The 25341-nt window shown below is 48.1% G+C and overlaps 1 protein-coding gene and 1 long non-coding RNA gene across 2 annotated transcripts; one reads left to right on the forward strand and one right to left on the reverse strand.

Annotated features, from left to right (window-relative positions):
* The first annotated feature begins 1786 nt into the window (after positions 1-1786).
* LOC130257782 (uncharacterized) lies at positions 1787-5214 on the forward strand. Its single transcript, XR_008841382.1, has 2 exons — positions 1787-2191; positions 2913-5214. It is a non-coding gene; the product is annotated as an uncharacterized LOC130257782 (long non-coding RNA).
* Positions 5215-15346: 10132 nt separating this feature from the next.
* HMGB1 (high mobility group box 1) lies at positions 15347-24133 on the reverse strand. The gene is made up of 5 exons (XM_056500641.1): positions 23913-24133; positions 21113-21275; positions 20687-20832; positions 19537-19711; positions 15347-17545 (listed from the first exon to the last, which is right to left on the reverse strand). The coding sequence occupies exons 2-5, from the start codon at positions 21260-21262 to the stop codon at positions 17369-17371; spliced, it is 648 nt and encodes a 215-aa protein (XP_056356616.1). The 5' UTR covers positions 21263-21275; positions 23913-24133; the 3' UTR covers positions 15347-17368.
* Positions 24134-25341: the final 1208 nt, after the last annotated feature.

Below are 25341 nucleotides of genomic sequence, written 5' to 3' on the forward strand. Positions count from 1 at the left end.
GCACTTGACTCCAGCTTAGCTTGGCCCTCTGTGTTGTGCCTATGGACCTAAGAGCAAACCAGTGCTTTTGTAATTCCAGAGGACAGGATAGGTGTGTGTTGACCAACACCATGGGAACAATCAAGGACAAGGACCCAGAGTCAGCTGGGGAACTGTTTCTGACATTGTAGGCACATCTGACAGGCATAGCTACATCACCAACAAAGAGATGAACTCCAGCCCTGGATCTGTGCTCATTGTCTGCTGGGCTCTGTGCTAACTCTGAGGCTCTGGTTTGGATCACTCGAAGCAGCTGTTTCCAAGGTAAATGTTCTCCTTGGGAAGCAAGCTCTAGGCACAGTGCCTGCGAGCCCAGGGTGCCACTCTGCCCTGGCCTTCGTGAGCAGTGTAGGCACAGCCAGGCACAGCCAGACTCCTGCCTCTCTGTGTTCCATCTCAACATGCCTCTGGTGCTGCCTGGCACACTGGCTGTGATATTGCTTCCAGGAAAGCTTTTTAAAAATATTTTCCATATGAAAAACCAGAGAGGTTTGAACTTGCATCCTGTGTGCTCTGAGGCTGTGCTGTAGGCAGTGGATTGTAGTGGGTGATAGCTCCTCTTCAATGGCCTTGTGCCTGAGGACAAAGTTTCCTTGGGAATCTCCCTTTCCATTCCCATGAGGGTTTTGAGGTTGACCTGTATCATGCTTTTTTAGCCTTTAGTTTGAGTGCCAAACAGAAAATCAACTATTGGAAGATCTGCCGTATAAAATAGACAAAGGCCCTGAGAGGCAGAAGTTCTTTGGAAAGAAGCTTTGGCTTTGCAGGGATCATGAGGATTTGGGCAGAATTCAGACAGAGGATAAACCCCACTATCCAAGAGGACAGCTTGAGGAAAGGGAGTTGCACAGGATTTTTCCACTGCTGAAGGAGCCTTTGCTGTAATTCAGCTCGTGTTGATTATCCCTGGATGCTGGATTCTTAAAAAGTGATTGGTGAGATCACCCTGGAAATACAAACAGATGTGCCATCTGTTATGCAGTGTGGGAGTCTTAGAGGGAGGTTTTGCTGAAGCACAGTTGATCCCAACACTGAAATGAGACTTCACTCCTGTCACCTTCCCATTTACCTCCCCAGAAGCTAAACACCCCTGTGAACATATGAAGTGAACTGGTTGGATTCGCTGCCAGTGGACTGGAGCTGTAGTTCTGGCCAGTGGCTGGGTTGAGGGATGAGCTATGGTGGCATCTCAACCTTCAGGGGAAGACATGGTGCAGGATTTGCAAAACACTCTCCAAACACCTGAAATCCCAGAGTAGGAAGTCTGGGCTTCAGTCTGAACTTGTGCTGGGAGCATCTTTCCCCTCAGTGAAATGTAAACTAGAGGTGGTTTTCTTTCAGTCCTTCTGCAGAGTTGTTTCTTTGCTGTACCCCTGCCCCAAAATGCTCTCCCTTCATCCTGCAGTGACTCCCTGCAGGTCTCAAGGATTATCAGAAGCACTAAGCAGCTCTGAGACAGCAATTGCAATTATGCTTCTACAGCTGTGATTGTCCACAGCCGTGCTCTCTGTCTTCCTTCGGAGCAATGGAGGATTTTGAGGAGTGGTGCAAGAAGGCAACACATCCATATGCTTTCCTAGATGTAATCTGGCATCCTTGTGGCTGCCATGACCTCTGGAGAGCAAAGTGCCCGTTAGTGCAGCTTGTAGCAGTGCTGCCTGATAACCAGTATCTGCTCCCACGGGGGAGGCATCGCGGCGCTGGGGAGAGCGGGAGCGGCTTCCCTTTGATCTGCAGGGCACCTCTCTCAGCACAGCTGCACAGCCAGCTCTAAACTGTCACGAGTCCTGTTTCTGCTTCCTTTTTCTCAGAGTAAATCTTGAGTCTCAAATGCAAAAAGAGCCCCTGGCAGGCCTCCATGTAAAAATATAACGATATAACTACTATTTGTTATTCATATAGGAGCAGAGGAGGGCCATTGCTTTATGACCATGCAATAAAACAGCACTGCTCCCCATGTGCTTTGAAGCCCAGGACATGATCCAGTGGAGGTAGAAAATGGGACTCCAGGCACATAAAAGGGATTGCTGCAGTGGATCCCTTTGCAAATACCAGACCTAAATACACAACACACCTACAAAGCACAGGTACAGCTCCACAGTGGAAAAGGAGCCCAGCATCCAGCTGCCTCCCTCAAGCAGAAGTGTTGCAGGTGAGGCTGAGCACTGCTTCACAATACCTCTGGGGATCTGCTGAATGTGGAGCCTGCTGGCATTGCACTGGTTTTAACTGGGTAAAGCCAGCTGCCCCTTGAAATAAATTACTTAACTGCCCTCCTGTTGCTCTTCTTGCCCCACCTCTACCCACTATTATCTGCCCTTGTCCCTGGAGTCTCCAGTGGGACCAAGGTGGGGCAGGTGATATGCCACAAGGAGGAGGGTGACCAGATGGATTCAGCACACAGTTGTTCTTTACATTTCCTGAATGTCATCTCAACCCCCAACAATACCCCCAGCTCCAGCATTTCATGGCCATCCCCACAGCTTGTTCCCCAGGACGCTGGGAGGAGCTCAGTTTGGAGTTCAGGAGGGTAGAGGGGACAGCCTGGAGAAGATAACTCACCTTCTGGAGGCCAGGGCACATCTAGGGGCAGGTAGAAACCTCAAGAGCTGAGCCACCATCTCCTCCCAACACCACCCATATGGTGAGGAACCCGAGCAGCCCCCACCAGCTCCATTCACTCCAACAGGGATTTGGGGACACAGAAATGTGTGGTGAGCAAGAAGGGCTCAGGTTTGCTCTCTGGTTCCCTACAGAGGCATTTTGGCACCTCAAAGAGGAGTTAGGGGACAGGCAAGCACAGCACAGGGGGAAAGCAGGATGCTGTTGAAGCCTGTGGAATCAGCAACCCCACCATCTCTTTTCCCCCCCAGCAGAGGCAGCAGCACTCTGCCTCCCATCCCAAATGGAGCTGCCCCCCAGCAAGCCCAGCTGTCCTCAAGGATGACACGGCTCTTCCAGGCTCTCACTTGCTCACACAGGGCTGATCCAAAAAAGATGTTGGCAGAAGATGTTACAGACCTTTCAAAATCTCTCTTCATACTCTGGCACTTCCTCCTCTCCATCCTCAGACAGGAATTGCACAGGTCTGGACCTCATTCCCCAGCTCTGGAGCCTAGCAGCAAGTCCTCCCAGTTACTCCTTCTAAAAACACTTACACCAAAGAATTAATTAACACTACAAAGTGAAAGTTGATTAACACTACAAACTCTGAGCACCGTGTGCCATGCACAAGGGTCACACACCCACTGCCCAGGCAGAGGATGGGGTCCAGACTCCTCCTGGAAGCCCTAGTGGGTGAGGGGACAAGGCATGTTATCAGGAAAAGTAATGGTTGTCTTTGGCAAAAAAGTCACATAATATAAATTTCTGTCCCTCTAAATTCCTGATATGCAAGTCATGGAAACAAAAAGACATCGTTACTCTCCACTTCCATGGAACTTTCATCAGAAAAATGGAAAGCACATTTAAAAAATAGGAATAAGGACGTGGAGAGTCTTACTAAAGGTGTCTGAAATCTCTGAGCACACCTGCCTGGCTGTGTTAGCACTGCTGGACCCATGCTCTGGAGCTCAGCGATGCTCAGGGACAAGGCAGTGCACCCACGGGGGGTTTTCTCCAGTCAGCATTCACACAGCTGGAGCAAGGACACAGGAGGAAGTGCTGGTGGTCCTGAATGCTTTGTTTGAGCAGCTGAGAGATTTTTCTCCCATGGTTTATTGGAAAAGCAGAGTAGTGTGGCTGCTAACACACCACAAGGTCCCCACTGGGTGCTGAAGGTCTGCACCCAAGGGCGTGCCGGGGCAACTCTGACACGGCAGCCCGGCCTCTCTGGGACAGAAACCACCCTGTGCTGGACCTACAAGCACCCACAGCAATCCTGACACTGCCCCCCGGGCCTGCCTGCCCAAACAACTCAGTAAGAACTCCCCCCTCCACACACCCAAGCAGAACCACACATTTTTCCCAAGTGTTGAGCAAATGTAACCTCTGTGTTTTATACCTTTCACTCATTGATCAACGTGGTGTGTTTCTCTTTTGGACAAATAGTCATTACATCTGAAAGTTTATGGCTTGGCTTTGAAGTTAATGTTCTCTGAGATGAAGGAGAAAGTTCACACTTCTTCTATTGCTTCCAGCCCTTCTGGCTGCACACCAGATAAGAGAGTGATGCCTTCAATTTACAAGTGATGACTATTTTTGCAGGCAGAAAAGCTGAAAGACTTCTTAATGTAATAATGGTTTGAATATTGCTATAGTGCTCAGCAAAATGCTGGAAAAGGAGGGAAGTGAGTTCCAGAAAACGTATGGATGCCTCAGACTGGCTATTTCTCTATTTACTGTCTCATTTTCATCTGAGGTTGCATTTCCCTTCCTCCACTTTTTTGCTTTTGCAGCCACTCTGACCCAAGTTTGTCCACAAGCTGTCATTTTCTGCAGGCAACCTTCCCGTGTGGAAGAAGAGCCTTCACAGCCAGGAAGTTTTCTTCTGCTTAACATTAAGAGGTCTCTCCCTCTAATTCTCCTTGAATAGGTAAAGAAAAGGCAGCTTTATGGCACACTCCATTAACAGTATAAGTTGGAGGGTGTTAAGGCATCCAGTTCCTTCACACTTATTTGGAAATTGCAGCCTTGGTGTGACCTTTCAAGCCTCCTCCTTCCTACTGCAGCATCAGCTCCTCCAGCCATCACTGGGAGAAGGATTTCAGGAGCTTTTAAGAGCAACCTGCATAGAATGCTTGGAGCCTGACTGTCACTGCCTGCAAGCCCCAGGGAGAGTAAATAAGGCTGAAAGGGCTTTGGAGAGGGATTGGGTCTTCCAGAGCTCCATCAAGCCAGCTCTAGGAAGTCTCCAAAGATGGCAGAGCCACCACCTGAGTAAAGGTGCCTGTGCTTGCTCACATCCTGCTCTCCTGCCCACCATGTCCCTCTAGACCTCTTCACTCAGAAGTGGCTTTTCCATTTGACCCCACCCATCACTGGACTGGACAAAAAAAGAGGTGCAAGGCAGACCTGTGTGTACCCCTCAGCAGGGGCTATCTGAGCCCATGCTAGTGAGATGTGAAATGTAGCTCTGACAAGAACTCCTGCAGAGTATGCTCAGTATTGCCAGCATTTTGACACTGCTAATGACTAGATGCTTATATAAATAAATAAATACCTTCTAATATGTGATTTTCAGGATTTTCAGTATTTTAGGATTGAATTACACCCTGTTGTAGCACATAAGGGGAAGGGTGAGGACACTGCAGCTCACATCTGGGCAGCTAAACCCACTTCTGTTCAATCGTTTGCCTTTGATCTGTTTCTCTTAAATATTCAGCTGAAATTCAATTGAAAGGCATCAGCCATGTTCAGATCAGTAAGGTACCACTGGATTAATGCTTTGTAAAGTGAAATTTGGCACCTGACTGGAGGGACCACGAGCCCCCCAGCAAATCCCAGATCCCTCCCTGTTGCTGGGTCAGGTGCTGCTGAGGGCTGGCAGCCTCCCTGGCACAACCACAAGGACCAGTCAGAAAATCCCTCCCAGGAGGTGAGGAAAAACCCCAGGGTGCCACCAGCATCCCCCACACCCAAAAGAGTCCCTCCCCCACTACAAACCTGCAGCATCCTCTGCCAAGGGCTGTAGTTCCCTTTCACTGACACCTGTGCTGCTTATTTTCCTGTCAGAACGACCAAGTGACGGGATGGGCTCTGCAGGATTTCTGTTGATCCTCCTCCATGTCTTGGCACTGGGATCTGGCTCACTGACCACTCAAGAAACTTCCCTTTCCTTTATTTCACTCCATTTCATCCTTTGATGTAATGCTAAATAAAATCTACTTATTGTTAACCACACCTCACAACAGCAGTGGTTATGTTTGCTGCTGGTTTCGTTTCCAAGTAATTTAAATAAACAACTGAGCCACGAGGAGAAACTGCTAAACATCCTTTTCCCCTGGACATCTTGACATGCCAGGCCATTAATATTTCTTTAGCACAGCAAGCTTTGAGGCTTGAAATCCATATCTTGGTTTGTCAAATGGGATAATTATTAACATTTTCAACTACCCAGCTAATGAGTTCCTGTGTTGCAGTGAATGTGATGTTGTGTGGTGTTTCTTGCACTAATTTCTTGGGAAATCTGGGCCTGTAATTTGGTGCAGTCCTCACAGCAGGAGTGTATTTCATCTTCTAAGGTGACGTCAGCCACTCTTGTCCTGGCATTAAAAGTCAGCCAATGTCCCTTCCAGCTTTCCCAGGCAGTCAGCAGCCAGAAAATCAGTGTTGTGCTTGAGAGCACCAGCATCAGGAGGTGTGAAGGTGTTTGTCCCGCCTCTGGAGTTGGGGCTATCCTCTGGGAACCAGCCCCAGTGCTACACCCCTCTATTCAGTGAATGGCCAGTCTGTCCTTCAGGAGCACCTACGAGTGCTTGCCAGTGCCTCACTGGGGACACCATGGATAGACCTCCCCCCAGGAGAACCCAGGGGCTGGAAGTGACTTTAGGGGCTGTGATGCTTTCCTCTCCTTCCCCTGGGGAAGGCACTGGGGCATCCCAGGGCTACCGGGGCACCAGCACACCCTGTGCTGTGGCTCTGCTTTGTTCTTTGGTGCTGCCCACTCACTTCCATTTTCAGAGGGTGGCACAGCTGAAAGTGAAGCTGTGCACCCCTCTGGGGAGACATTCTGGAGAGCACCAGCCGCTTCCCCAACTCCACCACAGAGCAATATTGTTTCACCACAAAAAAATCTCACTGGCCAACACACAGCAGGTCTGGAGCAGCCCCTGAGAAGTGCCAGGCTCTGCATCCCATTAGGGCTGCCCAGAGGAAGCTGGACAGGATTTTTATTAAATCAAGCTCAGTCAATGCTTGAAGAAGGGCCTTTTTGAATTACGAGCTGAACCTCATGTTTGGTGCCCTGCCAAGCTCAGGGTAGCGCGAGGAAGAAAAGGAGATGTATTTTTGGACTGCATGTCTGCTAACAGGCTGTTAGATAAAATTAAAGAGGCTGTTTATAAAGAATCCACTGGTGCTGAAGCAGATGTGGAGGCCCGAGTTTATGACAAGATATATTTCTGGTGTTGGCACGAACAATCAATTTCATTCAGTACTTTCCTCGCGCTGTAATGATTTGTTGGTTCGGGGCTGATTTCTCTTTCATTTATTTAATTATTTTAACTGAAACTGGCACAATGCCCTCATTACTTGTGATAAACTTGTTTGTTTACTTATGTCGTGGTAACCAGAGAGCTGGGCTCAGGCTCTGCTTCCTTGGATGCTGCTTGTTTCCTACCAGAGCACTTGGAGCTGCCTGACACCAGCACTGTGTTTTAAAAACACACTGCTTTCCTCAGCCTTGCAGGCAGAAAGGGCAAAGAAAAATCAGGAGCACAAGTGAAGGCACATTGCCATTACATTATATATGGTTTGGGTTTTCCCTGCCTTGCTGCTCCTCCTTGGACCCTACACCAAGTCCTGACTTCCTTATGGCACAGATAAAAACTTGAAAGAGAGAAGGCCAACACGATTGCTGTGATCTGTATCTGCAGCAGGGCATTGCATATGGAAGGCATAATAGTTGATGGTAAATTTTTGTTTGACATTATAGTAGAACTTCAGGGAAAAGGTGTCATCCTTGGCCTAGGGTTTCATAAGTGCCAAAGGCAGATGGGCTCTTTTAAACCTCCTCTTCCAAAAGGAGAAACTCACAATCTGGACTCAGGCAAACCTTAAAGTCATAAAATTCCAGGTTCCAATAAATCTTCATTTTACAGAAACGCATCCAGCATATATCAAAACAGAAACTGTAAAAGAAATCAAACATGTGTGGGTCACATACCCTGCTGGATGCTCTTTAGTAGCTTTGCAGAATCAGTGGAATAACGAGGTGCAGTTTTGCTCTGTGAAGTTTTGGCACCTCCCTGCAGTGCTGGGAACATGAGCAAGCACAAGGGGAAGGGATAGCAGCTCCACTCCACGTTCTCTCCCTTCTTTCCCAGTGCAGAAAGCTGGGCTGTAGCTGCATCCCACAGGCCTGGGCATCCCAGCATCTTCCCTTTGGGAGCCCAGCAAAGTGGGGACTTGCTCCTCCTGCCCCAGTCAGTGGCAAGGCTGTGGCTGTAAGTGAAAGGAGGGAAAAGCAAAATGATATCTGGGAGGAGGATTTGCCTGCCTGTTCCCATAAAGTGGAAGGGCAGAGCAAAACAGAAAGGAGCTGGGATCACACTGCAGAGACACAGACTTTAACAAGCTCCTTTTCAGGGCTTTTAAAGATTATGCATGTGACGTAATCTTGACATTTCCTGGCTGCCTGGTGATTTCCTCGGATCAAATACCCGGAATGCTGGGGACTTGTCACCACCTCGTGCAGCTCCTACTACTTGCAGCACCCCAGGGGACACAGGAGTGAGGCACAGGGCTCTGGGTCAGAGGGCAGGACCTGCACAGCCTGTGCTCCTCCTTGTTCTGGCTGGATGAGACATGGAGCACACACCTTCCCTTCCAGAAATTCCCCTTAATTTTGAGGGTTGAGGTTTAAGGCTCCTGGTACGGGTCCTACATCCAGAGAAACTAAAGCCTGTGAGAGTTCTGGCAGGGACAGACCCTCAGACCTCAGAACAATATATAACCTACTTCTTTCAATCTGTTGTAGAATTACAATTTTATACAATTCCAGGTCACTTGCTGGAATAGTCAAAACCAAGACCAAAAGCAAGCAAAGCTCTATAAATTTTGGGAATCTTATCACGAAGATTCATCAAGTTTCTGCTAGTAGTGTGCTGAAACTTGAAATTTATGGGGGAAGAGAAAAAAAATGCAGCAAAACACTTATTAGCATTTTGTCAAGCATTGGGACAGGCTTCCCAAACCAAAGCCAAACCTGGAGGATGCAACCAGAGCAGGGACCAAGCAGGGCTCAGTGGCAATCCCCCATCCTAACTTGAGATCCTCCAACCTCTGCTGTATTGGGTAGAAGGAATAAAACCACAAACTTCCCAGAATTTTTTGTCTGGATTTCCAAAGACTGTCTATATTTGGGTTGCTCAGGAGCTGTCTATTATTAATTACCCTAAAATAGGTACAGCCAAAGGCTGGCAAAGAAGCACCTGTCTGGGAAGCACTCATACTATGACCAAAGACCCCAGGCAGCTCTTCCTCACCTCCTCTTCCCCACCAGGGAACCACTGGCAAATTAAGGCAGCTGGAGGCTGCAGGTGCAGGAGATCAGGGTGGAGGGAGCTGCAGGGGTCACCCTTCTGCTCCTGACCAGGCAGCTTCAGGCTGGCAGTGCCTTTGCTGTGTGCAAACAGGGAAGCTGCAGCTGACAGGTTAATGCAATTCCCCTCTTAAAAAACATTTAGGGCATGTAAAAGAATAGCACCAATTAGTTTAATGCAGCACCAGCATGGCTTTAGTAGCATTTAAAAAAAATTAATCCTAATATTGAAAAGAATATATATTTTGTTATGATTTCCATGTGTTATTTACAGAAGTATAAATAATTGAGAGGATGTTGCAACCCTTGCAGCACAGCCCTGCACAGCAGAAAGAGAAAGTGAAACAAAGTGCAAGCTGGAAAGCCCCCGGGAGGGCAGGGAGACAAGGCCAGGAGGAGCCTTTGGCAGGGCTCCTGCTGCTCAGTGCCTGCCCCAGGCTCCCAGGCCCAGGGAGAGTCTGGGCAGAAGGTTACAGCTAGGATCAGTTCAGTAGCACCACCTCTCTGGTCACCTAGACTTGTATTCACATAATCCTCCAAGCCTTGTGTTAACACACATGGGCTGGGTTTGGACTTTAGCTTAAATATATCCCAGGCTCTGGCTTTTTATACTCACTTGGAGACATATGGTGTTATTTTCAGACTTGGGTCACTTCAATTTTATTATTGCAGGTGGCCCAAATAAACTTTCCTGAAGTTTTTCATGTATGTTTTCTAAAGAGAACTGTAAAATGAACAGTTAGGAGGTTTGTTGGAGCTTTTGTGTAAGGATGGGGAGCAGCATCCCTTTCACTTTTACACTTATGTACTCCACCTCAACCATGACAATAAATTTACCTTCCCAATGCCAAAAAATCAACAGTACTTACCTGACAGACACAGATATTCAAATACATAAAACAACTATTTATTACAGGCATTTCAGGCAATTTGAATTGTTATGCATCCCTGTTTCCACCTTTCTTTCCCATGTTTTGCTTCACTAAAAACCTTCACAAAGCTGCATGCACATAATCTGCCTCACACAAACAACCTCCCAAGGTTAATTTATTACCAATTAACTTGAGCTCAACACCTCTGCAAAGGCTGGGGTGAATGCCTAAAATCTATAGCTGGAAATCAAATACACTAAACTCTCTGATTAAAAAAATAAATAAGGAACATGATTAGTAATCCTTTGTTGTTTGGATACCAACCCAAAAGCAAGTGAAAAAGAGAGCAAGGCTAATGACCACACCCCCCTTTTAGGAGCAGAGCTACACACTGTGCAGCACAGTGGGTTCTCTGTAAAGCATTTTTAAAAGTTTTCTGTGGGACAAAGGAGTTGTCCTGAACTTTTATTGTTTTAAAATTAATGCATAAAATTAGGAAAACAGGGAGTTTCCTCTGCAAAAGTCATGGACCAACGATTAAGCACAGGGGATATCAACTTGAACCCAAGTTTTGCGAGCACTGAACGGAGAAAAGTCCATGGAAAATACTGTTTGCAAGTTCACCTTTGAAAACCCCCCTGTGCAGCCTCCTCTGCCTTTTGGCCTTTTTGATGGATGCAGAGTCCCAGTGATGAGATTCGTGCTCGCTGCGGGCACGAGCCACGGCTGCAGCAGCTCTGGGACGCGCACTCTCCCTGTTTGTATTCCTGCGCTACGCGTGATTAATCCTCCATTTCATTCATTGTCCTTTGCTGCTCTGCTACTGGGAACAGTAAATAAGAGGGAAGTTGTAACAAGAGCCTCCCTTTTATTCAGAGACCTTCTGTTTCCTGCAGGCTGGCGGCTTCGAAAAAAATCACAGCTCCATTGTGCTCCAAAGTCATAGTGGATGATTCAGATGAAAAGAACAACCCACGTCAGAAGGAACAGGGGACTCAGAGACCAGTGTCGAGGCCAGCAGAGCAGGGACATCGAGCCCAGGCAGAGGCACATCCTGGGAATGTTGCAGCAGCCCTGTGCTGTGGGTCTGTGGAACACCAGTATTTGGGGTCCCGGTATTGGGGTGTGCCTGACCTGCCCCACGGGACTGGCATCGAGTGCCTGGGGGTGCTGGCAGCAGGACCAGCCTCCCGTGCAGCAGGGGTCACAGATCCCCATCCAGCTGGGGGAGGTGAACTGCTCCTTCCTCCCAGAGCAGGGCTGGAGGTCACGCAGGGCAGGAGCAAGGGGCAGGGAGGCAGAGCCTGCAGTGACAGAGACAGCGTGGCCATCACCGAACATCTGGTGCGAGTGCTCCCCAAAAATAGATCGCTTCCTTCTTCCACCTCAGAGGAAGCAGCGCTGGCAGGAGTCTCAGACGCAGCAGGGCTGGTGCAAGGAGGGGTCTCGTCCATGGCAGCCTCCCACCGGGAGCCACTCACACACCCCGGGGTGTGACTCTGGGACCAGACATCCTCTCAGGCAGCTTCCAAGGGATTAGTCCTGTGAAACCCACGTGGGTGCCGAGCCTCTGGAGCAGAAACCCACCAGCACTTTCCATCCGCGGCTGGTATTGCAAAACCAACCCCTCTGCTCCCAAAAGCTGCGCCGGTGCCCGGGGGCTCAGGCTGCGATCACTGCATTTTCCAGTTCCATTTTTACCTTACAGTGCTGCTTCACAGCATTTTCCTTATTGGCAGGCGTCAGGAGAAATGTGTGTCAACAAATCTGAAGCGAGCGTAAGCGCCGCCACAGTCAAGTCTGATAATAAAACATGAGTCACTGTTATTCAATCATTTACCAGCGCACGTCTTGCAAGAAAGTTCTCTCTTCTAGGAATCACCACCATACAAATTTGAGAGCTGTTTTAAAGAGCACCCTCATTTCCCTTTTAACCACGTGGCTGTTTTCAGAGGGCTGGCTCCTGCTCCCTCTGCATTTCAAAGCCAGGTGAGGTCCCAGCCCTGGCATGACCTGATGATCCTCCCAGCAGTTTTCACACTCAGTGTCTGCCAACACCAGGAGTGAACAGGCAGTAAGGAGGGGGCTGCTGGGACTGACCCCCCAGTTGCCATCAATGCCCTCCACACCACCTGTAGTGCTGCTGGCCAGTGTTTAGGGGATGCACATTTTTCCCCTGGGCTGGGATGAGGAAGAGTGTGGTCAACACCAGCATTTTGGCAAGGGAGACTTTTTCCCATAAAGGTATTATTTTCATTGTTTTCTTACATTTCAGTGTGGGAAGGAGCAGGAGGGGTCAGGGATGTCTTCCCAGACATTTCTTCAAAACTGTTTTTATCCCTGGTAACAAATGCCCCTGCCAAAGACAGCAGCACACGTCCTCGGTTTCCCCTCCGTAAGCCTGGTTTTTTGAATGGCTTCTTGGAAAAAGCATTTACATGGTGACCTCTTGCTGCTGTAAGATGTGCAGGGAGATGGGTCTTTTCCAGGCATTCAAGCTGTAGTGCTTGGTCTTTCCTGTTTTTACTGAGGAACTTTTGGGAGGTCAGAAATACATGAATTGAGCTTTTGCTGCCTTAATAGGTGAAAGGCTGCTGGAAGCACGTGGATAAACTTCCTCTGTGCCAAACGACCATCATTTAAGGCAAACACTTGTTAACAATAGAAGCAAAATTTTAAAAGGTGTAGTTAGAAAACCCCCCACATTTGCCTGTCTGTCCTCCTTGCTCTGTGCTGCTCTGCCTCTTGCTGCTTAGCTTGATCTCCAGCATTCCTGCTGCAGGGAAGGTTTGAGCTTCTGATGTGGCAAACAGGTAGACTAAGCTAATTTATCGCTCCAGTCTTTTATTCCATCACAGAGTGGCAAAAGGGAAGGCTTGTCTCTCTTGTGGGTCACCTCTAATAGCAATTGCTTCAGCAAGATGGATTTCAAAATTAGGTGCTCTCGAAGCAGAAGCCACACTGTATTTTTCAACAGCACAAAGCAGCTGTAAGAGGAATCTGACCTTCATTCTTCATAATAAATTCACTGGGGAAAAGAAAAATCCATCTTTGTTTTTCAGCTTGAAGTACTGTCAAAAGAAAAGCCAGGGCACACACAACATACACAAAATAAAAATACAAGACAACTTCAGCAAAATGATAAAAAAACCCAGAGATTTACTTTTCCTGCTTTTTTCTTACTCAAACATTGGAATAGAGTCTGACAGCTTGTCTGCAAGTACATTGTTTTGGAATAAAGGCTGCTGTTAATTTGCAGTGGATCTATACTAGGCTAAATTAAGACCACCTCAAAGCAGTTTTCAGATGTAGAGTGCAATCCAATAGCTAAGTCTGGGGAAAACTTTATCAATACACACCCACATTTCAGCACTCCACTGGACTCAGTGTGTTTGTAAAACATCCCTGAATGTATTTCAGGTGCTAAAACAGTGTCTGCTGCAGCCTGCCAAAGGAAAATATCATCGTTATCTTCTGCTGAAGCGCCCCAAAAATATGTGATCTGCAGTAAAGTACAGACTTGTAAGCTAAAGAATATAATGGAGGAATGCCTGAAAATATTTGGCATTTTACTGTTATTAATAAGCTGGTCAGCTGCCACTGGCACAACCTGGAAAGGGTGAAAATCATCTCTTGTATTAAACACTATCTTTGTATTTTGCCATGTCTCCGTTACAGACTCTGTATTGAATAACTCATAACCCAACGCAGCACATTGCCTTTATTCCTTTAATCTCCTGTCAGCCATAGCTGGGAAGGCAGAATGGGAATGTTTATTCTAACTAGCAGGTCTAACCCTTAGGCTAGCAAGAATTAGGAGAGGTTTTTTCCAAGCTCGGCTCTTCTCCCATCCAGAGAACCCAACGCTGTGGCTGCAGCCTGCCTGGCTGTTCTTCTGGAGGAGTCACTCAAATCCATCTTCCCACTTTTCAGCAAGCCTAGACCCAGCTCTTACTCAGCCTTTTCTCCTTCAGGATGGGCTGGTTACACTGATAAAGGCAGCTGTAAAGAGGCTCCGTGTCAGCAGTGCCCTAATTAAACTACAGAAATCAGCCACTTCACACCCCTTAGTTCAGGTTTCCAGGGGCCCGTTTGCCTGGATAGCAACATTTTGTTAAATAAGCTCAGCTTTTTGCTAGAGCTGGTGTGATGACTGAAAGCTCAGCAGAAGGGATGAACACTGTCCATACATTTAGTGAAAACAGCTTAAAATTATAGAGCATATCTAGGTGCAACTGCAGCTCCTTTCAGGACTAGCTTGAGAAAAAAAAATCGGTCTGGCTCCATTTGCATTCAAGGCATCGTAACTCCCACATATTAACATTCAAGTTCTCTCCAGACCGATCAATTTTTTGTTGTTTAGAACAGGAAAAGTCTTTTCTTCACCTCTACAGCAAGCATTTTTGTGAAGGTTAAAGCCCTAGGAGATGCTTTTTGATAGTGATGTCAATGCTGTCAGTTCCCCTGTATGGAACCACTACATGAACAGTCCCAATTTCACCGCTCATTATCCCTCTTCTACAGCAAGCACCACTTTTAAAGATCAAGGGGAGGCAGATTCACGCTGAAGTGTCAGCAGTAGCTGACCTGGACCAAGTAATCTTGGATCAGCCAAGTCTGACCTATCAGTGAGAGACTCACAGTTTTGACCAAGAGGATTATTTAAACCCTGCAGCTAGCAGGGGAGCACAGCTGCAGAACAAGGAGCTCCTTTCCAGCAACAACCCTCAGCAGCTCTTCCTTAGAAAAGGGAATTAATCTACCTATGGCACTCCTCTTCACCAGGAACACTTCCACTGTTTCAGAAAAGTTTTATGGCAGACACAAGTGAAGGCTTTGGTCCTGATATCCATGTCCCAGCTCAGCTGGATTACAGGCACGAAAACCACAGCTGCTCTGGGGAGCTTTGGAGCATCTCCCACCCAACACTGGCCTCTGCAGTGAGACACAGGGGCTTCTTTTCCTCAGTAATCAGCACTGATAATTACATTACCTACCCTCTCCAGCCTTGAGCCTCTGTTACCAATGTGCTAAAGTCAAAGGCAGGGCTAAGGCCGTGCCAGGGAAGCACTCACTACTCATCTTTTAAGTTCAGCTGAATCCTCTAGGTTACTTCTGTCAACATCAAGCACCAAGAACAAAGGCACAAGATTATGGGGATCTTATTAAGTATGCTTGTTCCAAGAATAAGAAATATGTCTACTTTCCTCTGATGACCTGGGAAAACAAAAAAACCCTTCAGCACACAAAATTTATTTGTCATCAGTTATGAGCATTTGAATGTCCAATACCCAGTTTAAGGAGACAAAAAAGTCTGTCTGTCCTACCCTTTCTATATGGAGACCTTGCAAACAGCATCACTCTTCTGCTTGGAACAGAAAGCAGGGATGTATGTATCTGAGAACACCAACACACACAAAAACCCCCAAATCCTTAGGGTATTAAGTGAGCCATTTAACTAAGTATTTAAAACCTCTGCAATTATTAGTTTATTAGTATCATCCAGGATTTCAGATGTTCAATATTTCTCCTGAAGTTATACATAAATGCAAATTGAAATAAGAATCTGAAAGTCAAAATTGTATAACAAAACAATACTCCATCACAAAAGCGTGTAAAATTACAAGAATGCTTTTTTTTTTTGTTTGTTTTTAAACACTGGCACTTAAGAGAACCATAATTTTGTAACCACAAAATTGCCGAATTGTCCCCCAAACTGGTAAGCAGGTATATGTGAAAATAGTTACAGCTGCCAGCACTTGAAGTTTTACTAAATATGCAAAAAACCCCTTAGCTTTGGTTTTGGAAGAGAACTGCATTTGACCAAATTAGACATTGTTGGTAATACCATAAACATTTAACTTTTTAATGCAAAATTTAATAAAATGTACTTTTCCATACAACTATATTTAACTTAAAAATGGGCAAACATCAAGAGTGCGGTATAAAACCTAACAGGAAAAATACATCTTATCTCATTTTCAATTTGAGACAATATACAACTTTGTTTAAAGGGCTAAAACTAGAATTTCAAGAATACAAATATGAATTTACATAGATTTAACAAATAATAATGGTACCATTTATAGAAATCTTAGAAAGAAAAATCATTTCTTGTGGGCCCTTTGCTACCAGGAGTCTCATGGTATAAAGCCCGTGGCCATCACCAGACCTGTCACCAAAAAATAATATGGTCATTCCATGCTTTTAACTTTACACATTTTAGGTACGCTCATCACTCCCAGGTGTTCAGAGATTTACAAATATAACTTCCATTACATGGTAACAGAGTCACACGTGTAAATTTCTCTACACCAGATGGACATACACTCTTCCTATGGGTCCTTCTAGGACAAAATTTAACATTCCCTCCCTCCCCACCCCCCAAAGTATTTAGTTTCTGTAAAATTGAACTCTATACTTCTCAACTCTCCAAGACTGGTAAACTCATGCAACGCAATAGAATATTACATTTCACAAAAATCTGAACAAGTATCCGTTTGCTGAGATTGAATTTTTGTTGTTTCCAGTTATGGAAGAATATTTTCATCATATGCCTATATATTTCTTTTCTTACCCTATCATGATAATGCAGGGTATGCAGATCAAAGCTTTGTTTATCAGCTGGTTATATGAAAGATGAAAACTGTAATATTCCCGTGATCCCATACGGGCATTCAATAAAGCAAAAGATGAGTTCCCCTCAAAAGAAAAAAAAAAAAAAAAAAAAAAAGAGAAAAGAAAATGTATGATTCTCAAGGGCACCTATTAAAAGGACAACAATACTAATAAAAAAAAATTGTATTTACTTAGAAGCATTCAGAATGTCAACAAAACAGCTGCAACTTTTTTTTTCTTCCTTTTTGCAATTACAGAGTGGTATTCAGTTAACAGAACAACAATTATTTTTTGATGCATCAGAGACAACTGAAGATGAGAAATTAACTACATCCCCAAATATAACTAAATTTGTGCTGTGCACCAACAAGAACCTGCTTTATAACTCCCATGCCAATTTACAACCCCCACACTGTACCAGGCAAGGTTAGTGGCCATTGAAATACCACTAAGGACAGGGCTATCTAAAGACACATTCGGTAGTGTGTTAACTATACAAAAAAAGAGACACTGTACAGTTTAAAAACAAATCTTACACAGCCTTACATTTCAATTTTTTTTTTCTTTAAAAGGAGTGAGTTGTGTACAGGGGGGTTAAATGCTTTATAGACAAGAAAGAAATTGCTCTAAAAGAGACTTATTCATCATCATCATCATCTTCATCCTCCTCTTCTTCCTCCTCTTCATCATCTTCATCCTCTTCATCTTCGTCCTCATCCTCCTCCTCTTCCTTCTTCTTCTTGCTCTTCTCAGCCTTGGCAACTACTTTCTTGCCTCCATCAACCTTCCCTTTGGCCCGGTACGCAGCAATATCCTTGGAGGAGAAAAGCAGGAAAAATCTCTCAAAGATCTAACCAGCAAGAGGTCTGAGCAACCTCCAGAGAGCCCCTGTGAAAGCAGCCACCCAGGCACCTGCCCTGTCTGCACATCTGCTGGGGACCAGGAGCTGTGGCTGCAGCTCCAAGGTGAACTGAAGCCAAAGAAATGGGAACCCTCTAACACAGAAATCACACTGCCATGCTGCTGCACACTGCTGTGGCTGCTAAGGAATCTCCATTGCTGGGCTTCTGGGAACAGGCTGCAAAAGCTGCTGCCTCTGATGGTAAAGATACAGCTGAGCCCACTATCCCATAAGGAAATGAAGTAGGGAGACCTCTTAAGGTCCCTTCCTAGCCCTACTTTTGACAATGCCTATACAACTGCACAGGAAAACCCTTGTTTGAGGCACAAAACTGGGATTAGCCACCCAGAACACATCAGAATGACCCAGCCTAACAGCTGCAATGTTATGCCTCAGCAAAAGGCAGTTAGACTGAACCCTGCCCAACATAAGTTTACAAAATAAAAGGTATAAGAACTTGATTAAAGGGTAGACAGTGCCACCTTCTGCATGCAATAAATTTACTCTAGTCGTTTGAAACGCACAGAACTGAGTTCCTGTTACAGGGAAGTCAAAACTGAACCTGGGAGGCAAAGCCATAAAAGCAGTTAAGACTTCCCAACTTTGTGCCAAAACAGTAAAACAATTAGGTAGGAGAATTGATCTACAAAGCTTAGACACACCAGCTACAGAAAAAAAATCAACACATTTACACAGATGGTCCAAATTTTCAAATATTACCCACCTAAATAAACACAACACCACTGATCTTACTGTTCTCTTGGACTCCCTGAAAGCTTAGCAGGAAATTTTGAGAAGGTATGATGCCCACTAAGTCAAAGGCCAAGCAGTGAAATAGCAAAGATTACTACACCTTAAAACCCCACATGTAAGAAATAGACATTGCTACTAAAAATTAAAATAATATCTGCAAATAAGGATAAATAATTCTATCATTTAAAAAACATCTGAGTTGCCTTGGCTGTGTGTACAAGCAATTACCATGAAGATGTACAGAAAGCACCATGTGGGAAAGCTCCTGGACCTGCAACTCCTCTCTGGCACATCAACAGGGCTCCAAGGTTTCACCTTGCAAGCGGCAGTGCTAGAATTTTGAACCTGGATGTGTTTACTGGCAGGAGAAATACCCAGAGGAAGGTGACAGCACACAATGGACACTGGTGCTGTGTGCCAGCTATAGGTGGTGGCTGATCCCTTGTGAAGCATCATCATGGGATGCCAACATGCATCCCTCCTGTTCCCTTGGCTTCCACATACTGGGATGGCAACCTGCCTCTAGAAATAAAACCACGCACAGCACAATCCTGTGTGCACAACAGAATTCTACAACTCCAATTATGACGGCAAGGTTCAGCCTTAATAATTAAAAAAACTGTATGACAAGCTGCTTCATATGCATAATTAACCAAATTCATTACTAGAGATGACATGGACACAAAGTAGGTCCAGGAAAAACACTTTCCTAAAATGAACATTTCCTTTGCGTTTTGTCATTTTCCCAGGAATAAATTTTGAAAATCATCTCTGTGTATCAATTATCCTAACATTCAAGGATGCTCACCAGTATGAGCAAAATTAGGGAGAACCAATTATTCCTTACCAGCATTACTTACAGCTACCAACTCAATTCAAATTCTGCTGTGACCTAGGGATTTAGTAATGATACAGAACCCATGGTATTTATTAATGTACCAGTGACAGCTCAAAATTACAGACAAATGCAAATAGTTCAAGGTAAAGGACTCCAATGAACCATTTGTCCCTGCATACAACCTTTTTCAACAAATCTAATGAATTCTGTCATTAGCATTTGCAGCATCAGGTATCAGGGTACACAATAAGGAAATAACAGTCTGAACTGAGGCTTGACCTCCCCAAAGCATCTCCCTGAATATCAGTGTTACCTTTTCATACTTCTCCTTCAGCTTAGCAGCCTTCTTTTCGTAAGGCTGTTTATCATCTGCAGCGGTGTTGTTCCACATCTCTCCCAGTTTCTTCGCCACATCTCCAATGGACAGACCGGGATGTTCTCCTTTGATTTTTGGACGAAACTCAGAGCAAAACAAGAAAAAAGCCGAACTACAGAGGAAAAATAAGAGAAAATTATAGAAATTTTAGACTTCCCTACAGCAGCAACTTTTGGGACCTTTGCTACTGTTCTTTAAGAGCACTTTGGAAAAAGCACCTAAAAGTGAGACAGATGTAGATTACAGTGGAAGGTATCAGAACTGAACGAGCCACTTGGCAAACTCAATACACCCTTTTCTCTTAAGTAATGCTGCACATCTGGTCCCTTTTTTGGCAGGATCCCCAGATAGGCAGATTTTATATACCAGACACTGAGAAAAGCTTTACAAATTAGTTAAGTAAGTGATACTAGAGCAGCAACTGTTATGTCAGAACTGTTAGAGGTGGGAGGCTGCAATATTTGTTAGAAAAGTAGAATTTCCAGACCACAGAATCAGCCCAAGTAAGAACATTAGCTTGTAAAGGAATCCTAAAGCCCCTTCCAGGATTAGCTCAGTTTAAAACACATACATACACACACAATAAAGTACTGGTGTCCAGGAGGAGATTAATTTGAAGCCAGTTATATTTATGTTGTGGTTAAAGTTTTAATTTTCCAAGCTGGTTTTGAGGAAGAACAGCCCTCAAACCTGTTTTGTGCAAAAGACTCCAATTTTAAAGTGACTGCCAATCAAAAATTCTGCTCAAGCCAAGGGGTGATAAGAGCAGGGCCTGCAGTACTTTACTGCCACATTACACTGGAACTACCCTCTTAACAGAAATTAGAAAAACCAGCCAAAATCACACATTCTATTTTTGCATCTACTTTTAAAGGCTGCCATTACTCCAACTTTGATAGCGGGACAGCCAACCTGAAAATAAAAGCCTAGCACTCATAACTAAAATTTCAACCTATCTTTACACCACTGGTGAGGAAGATCATATAGCCTTGTATTTCTGAAGCTCCTGGATAAAATTACCATTTTATAGACACACACCAGTGTGATGGTCCCAAAGAAGACAACCTACAGCTAGGAATCTACTTACGGAGGCCTCTTAGGTGCATTTGGATCCTTGAACTTCTTTTTTGTTTCACCCTTGGGTGGTACATAGTTTTTCATTTCTTTTTCATAACGAAGCTTGTCAGCCTTTGCCATATCTTCAAACTTCCCTTTCTCCTTAGAAGACATAGTCTGGAAGGCAATTAAAATCACAAAATATCTCAGAAGGGACACATAAGGGTCAAAACAGTATCTTAAGATTAATAAATATACCGAAGTCCATCCCAAAATTTCAGCTGGGGGAGCTAAAGGTAAGACAAGGACAATATAGAGTTACTGCTCATCTTACAACTGCACTTCATACTTACCCAAAACCCAAGTTTCTAAAGACATCATTTACAATCTCGGATGGTATTCAGAAAAAGCAGTCATTTAAGGTTTTGTGGGTTTTTTCCTAAGCACCTATTCCTACCTTCCATCGTTCTGAGCATTTTTTTGAGAACTCTGAGAAGTTCACTGATGCATCTGGATGTTTCTTCTTGTGCTCCTCCCGACAGGTTTGCACAAAGAAGGCGTATGAAGACATTTTACCTCTCGGCTTCTTAGGATCACCTTTACCCATTTTTGCTGATTTTCTGTAATGAAGCAAATGAGACACCTTTAAGACTTGTACTTTCAAAACACCAAGGCAGGAAGTAAGTCACAACCAAGGATCGTGCAGTATTCTGAAATCATACAGTGGGAAAAATTCCCTTCTGGAAAATCTGCTGAAGATTTCTGTCATCCTTGTCTGAGGTGACCTGGATGCAAGCAACCTGAAATCTCAAAGGGCCTCCAAAACGTGCAGTTATGGTCTCCTGCAAACAAGAACTATCCTTCCAAGCAATCTGAAGGCAAGTACTGCAGTGGAGACTGCACACCACAATTACTACTGGTGTATTATTCATATGCTTGGGAAGAATAAATTCTGTTGAAAGGAGGAAAAAAGTACCCAAGTATCCTGTCTCAGTGGATTGCTGATTTTCTTTGAACGCTCCATGTTTCTACCTCTTCCCTGTAGGCCCTGGTTGCTTATTCACAAAATACATTTTTTATTCTTTTCCATGCCATATGTTATGACCCATCTTTATGTGTACTAGAAAAGCCTTGACTTTGCATGTATACCTTAAAATACAGGAATGAAACAGCTCACTTGGCCAAATATGTTATAACCTACACAGTGAGAAGCACAACATTTACAAACAGCCAGCAGAGCTGTGCTCAGCACGAGCACTATCTGACACTTTCAGGGACTGAAGAATACCTTCCTAAAACTTTCACACCCAAGTTAGATATTTGGAGTGTTTCTTCACGGCTCCCTGGAAAAAGTCAATCATTTCCTGACAAGCTCTTAAAAAAGAGGAGGAAAAAAGCGTGAAAGGACAAAAAAAAAAAAATAAAAAAGGGCAGGCGGTGCCTGCTTGTATTGCCACAGAAGCTGCATTTCCTATCGGTTTGGCGGATAGACAGCAGCAGATTTCTGCTCTGTGACTAAACACGTCCGGTTGAAGTTTCTCTCAAGTAAACAAGCGGGCTCAGGCAGGAGCGGCGGGGCGCTCCGGGCCGGGCCGGCACCGCGACCCCGCCGTTTAAAAGCCTCCTCCTTCCCGCCATTTTGGACGCTCCCCCTAGGAGGGGGGCAGAGGGAAACTTCTAAAGTCCCTCAAGAGACCTGCTGGGGGTGCGAGGGGAGAAAGCGGAAAAGGGAAAAAAAAAGGAAAAAAAAAAAAAGAAAAATCTAGTCCGTTATTAGGGAGAACATGTGCAAGTTTTATTCCGCGTTCAGGCGAGGGCTCGCAGCGGCGAGCACATGCCCAGGAGGCGGACACCCACCCGGGTGCGGCCGCCCGCAGGCGGCGACCCCCGGCCCCGGCGGGACAAAGCGCTCCGCCGCCGCCGCCCCCGTGCCCCGCGGCGGGGGGGCCGCCCCGCGCCCAGCCCTGCCCGCTCCGGCCGCCATGAGGCGAGGCAGCCCCGGCCTGCGCTCCCTCCCTCCCTGCCGGCCGCGCCGCCGCAGCGGCGGTGGCGGCGGGAGCGGCCGCCATGGCGCAGGCTCCTGGCGGAGGAGGTCACCCGCCGCCGAGCCTCCTTCCATTTTGTGCGCCGAGGAGCAGAGCCGGCCGCCCCCCGCCCCCCCGCCACCACCACACCCCCCGCGGCCGGGCGGGGCGGCGAGCCCGGGCGGCGGGACCCCCAACGAGAGGGGCCGCGGCGGGGCCGGGCGGAGACCCCCGCCCGCGGGGGCGGCGGTGGCTGCGCAGCCCGGGCGGCGCGGAATGGCCGCTGTGGCGTCGCCCGCCGCCGCCGCCGCGCACAGAACATGGCTCCTTCCTCCCTTCCCTTCCCTTTGTGTGAGCGCGCCGCTACCCTGGCGCACACGCTCAGCCATTGCAGCCGGGGGAGGGCGGGCGGGAGACGGGGGGAGGTGGGTGGGAGTGGGGGGGAAAAAGATGGGGGGACCAGCGCGCTCTCAGCGCCTGCCCGAGCCCCGGCGGCGCGACAGAAGCCCATGCGGAGCCCCCCGCTCATTCCCTCGCCCCGGCGAGCTGCGCGGCCCCGGGGCTGCCGGCCCCGCGCCCGGGCGAGCGGCGGCTGCCGGAGAAAAAAGTTCCCCCGAACTGCGCCCCCGCCCGCCCGAGCGCCTCCTCTGCTGCTCCGCGCCGCTCGCCTTGTTTTCTCGCTCGCGGCTGCCGTCAGCCATGTTACAGCCGGGCGGCCGCGGGGCCAGCGGCGCCCCAGCCCGCGCCCCGCTTCCCCGCGCTCCCCACCGCCCCGGCGGCGCGCCGCGGGCCGCGCCGAGCCCCCGCCGCCCCTCCGCCTGCCCCGCCGATGGCTCCGCCGAGGCGCCGTGTAAGCGGCTTACGACGGGGCACGGCGCGGCCCTCGCCCCCCGCGGCGGGCGACCCCCGGCCGCTCGCCCGGCTCCCCTCGCCCGCCTCTCTCTCTCCCCACCTCGCTCCTCGCCTCCCGGCGCCCCGCTCTCCCGAAGTCGCCCGCCGCCCCCGCCCCGCCCCGGCCGGGGGGCTCGCCGCCCGGGAAAGGGTCTCCCGGGCACAGCCCCGTTCGCCTTTGTGTACGGGCGTCCGAGCCGGGGCTGCCCCGCGCTCCGCGGTCACGCAGCGGCGGCGGCACGACGGCCACCGCCGGCTCACCGCCGGGCTGCGAGCGGGCGAGCGGGCGGGCGGGCGGGCGAGCGCGCCCGGCCGGCCCAGCGGCCCCCGGCGCGTACTCACCCGTGTCAGACACAGTCGGCACGCAGCCCTCGCTCGGCCCCGAGCCCCAGAGACGCTCCCGCGGCCGCCCGCCCGGCCCCAGCGCTGGCTGGGTCGCTGTGCAGCCCGGTGCACCGCAATGGCTGAGCGCGGGATCGATACGCAGCCTCCTCACACTCGCGGCGCTGGTAACATTACTCTCTGCACAGCCCCGCGCCCATTGGCCGCCGCCAAGCCGAGCGCCGCGCCGATTGGCCCAGGCGCTCCCATTGTCCTGACCAGAGCGCGCCGCGGGTTGGGCGCGCCGCGGGACACGTCACGGAGCAGGGAAAGGGCGCGCAAATATAAAAGTGAGCGCAGGGAGCCGGGCGCGGCGGGGCCCGCAGAGCGGCGGTGCCTGCCCGGCGCTGCGCCGCCGCCTGCGAGGGGCGCGGGCCCCGCCGCGCTGCTCCGCCGCCCCCGCCGCCCCGGGGGCACCGCCGCGGCTGCCCCAGGGGAGGAGCGGGCCGCTGCCGCCCCCAGCCCCTGCGGCCGTGCCGCCCCGCCGCCCCGGCGCGGAAGCCGGAGCTCAGCGGGGAGCCCGGCCGAGCCCGCGTCTCGCCTCCTCTTGCCCCGTTCCAGCCGGCGCACGGGACTCCCCTCCGCTGCCGCGGCGGCGTGCGCGGCTCTGCCCCCTCCCCGAGGTTCAGGGACGCTTGCTTTGTTCTGTTGTTTCGTGGTATTTTTGGTTTTTTTCTTTCTTTTTCCAGAAATGGCTTTATCACCTGTGCGAACATCAGTCGGAAGATGCTGGCTTTCTCTGTAACCTGGGTGACAAGGAGCAGTGCGCAGTGCTCAGGCAGCTCCCCCAAGTTCTCAGCAGCGGTGCAGCGATGTCCCGCCGCCGTCCCGGGCATCCCGGTGCAGGGGCGCGCTGTGCCACACCTCACCTGGCCGCCGCTGCTGCTCCTCTTCTGCTTTTTTACTGTCACTTGCACCGCACCAGGCTGCTGTACAGGACTCGCGAACAGGAGAAATACCCCTTAAGAGCAGCTCCGCTGCTTACACCACTTTATTGGTGCGAACAACGCTGGTAGGAACACTGCTGTGAAAAATCCAAAACTATTTCTCTGCCCCAGTGCATTTGCTGTAGTAATACAAACTTGAGTGAAGAGAGTCGCAAATATTCGAGAATAAATAATGGATTTCAATAACTGCTTAATTATCATGATCTCTCCGAATCTATCCACGGAGTTTTGGAAGGGTCTCTGGTCTGACAGACAAGGAATAGCGATTTTGGCAAGGCCTGGTGCTTCATGGAAGGCAAAGATCCTTCTAAAGAATGACCCTAATTATAAAACTGACTCATTTGTGAAGAAGTACTGGTGGACAGATGAAGACAGTGATTCCACTACCTGAAATCATAACTAGTGTTTCTGAGTCAGGGAAAGTTTTTGTTCGCGGTTGGAGT

This window comes from Oenanthe melanoleuca, chromosome 1 (genome assembly GCF_029582105.1).
Source record: "Oenanthe melanoleuca isolate GR-GAL-2019-014 chromosome 1, OMel1.0, whole genome shotgun sequence".
NCBI classification, from domain to species: domain Eukaryota; kingdom Metazoa; phylum Chordata; class Aves; order Passeriformes; family Muscicapidae; genus Oenanthe; species Oenanthe melanoleuca.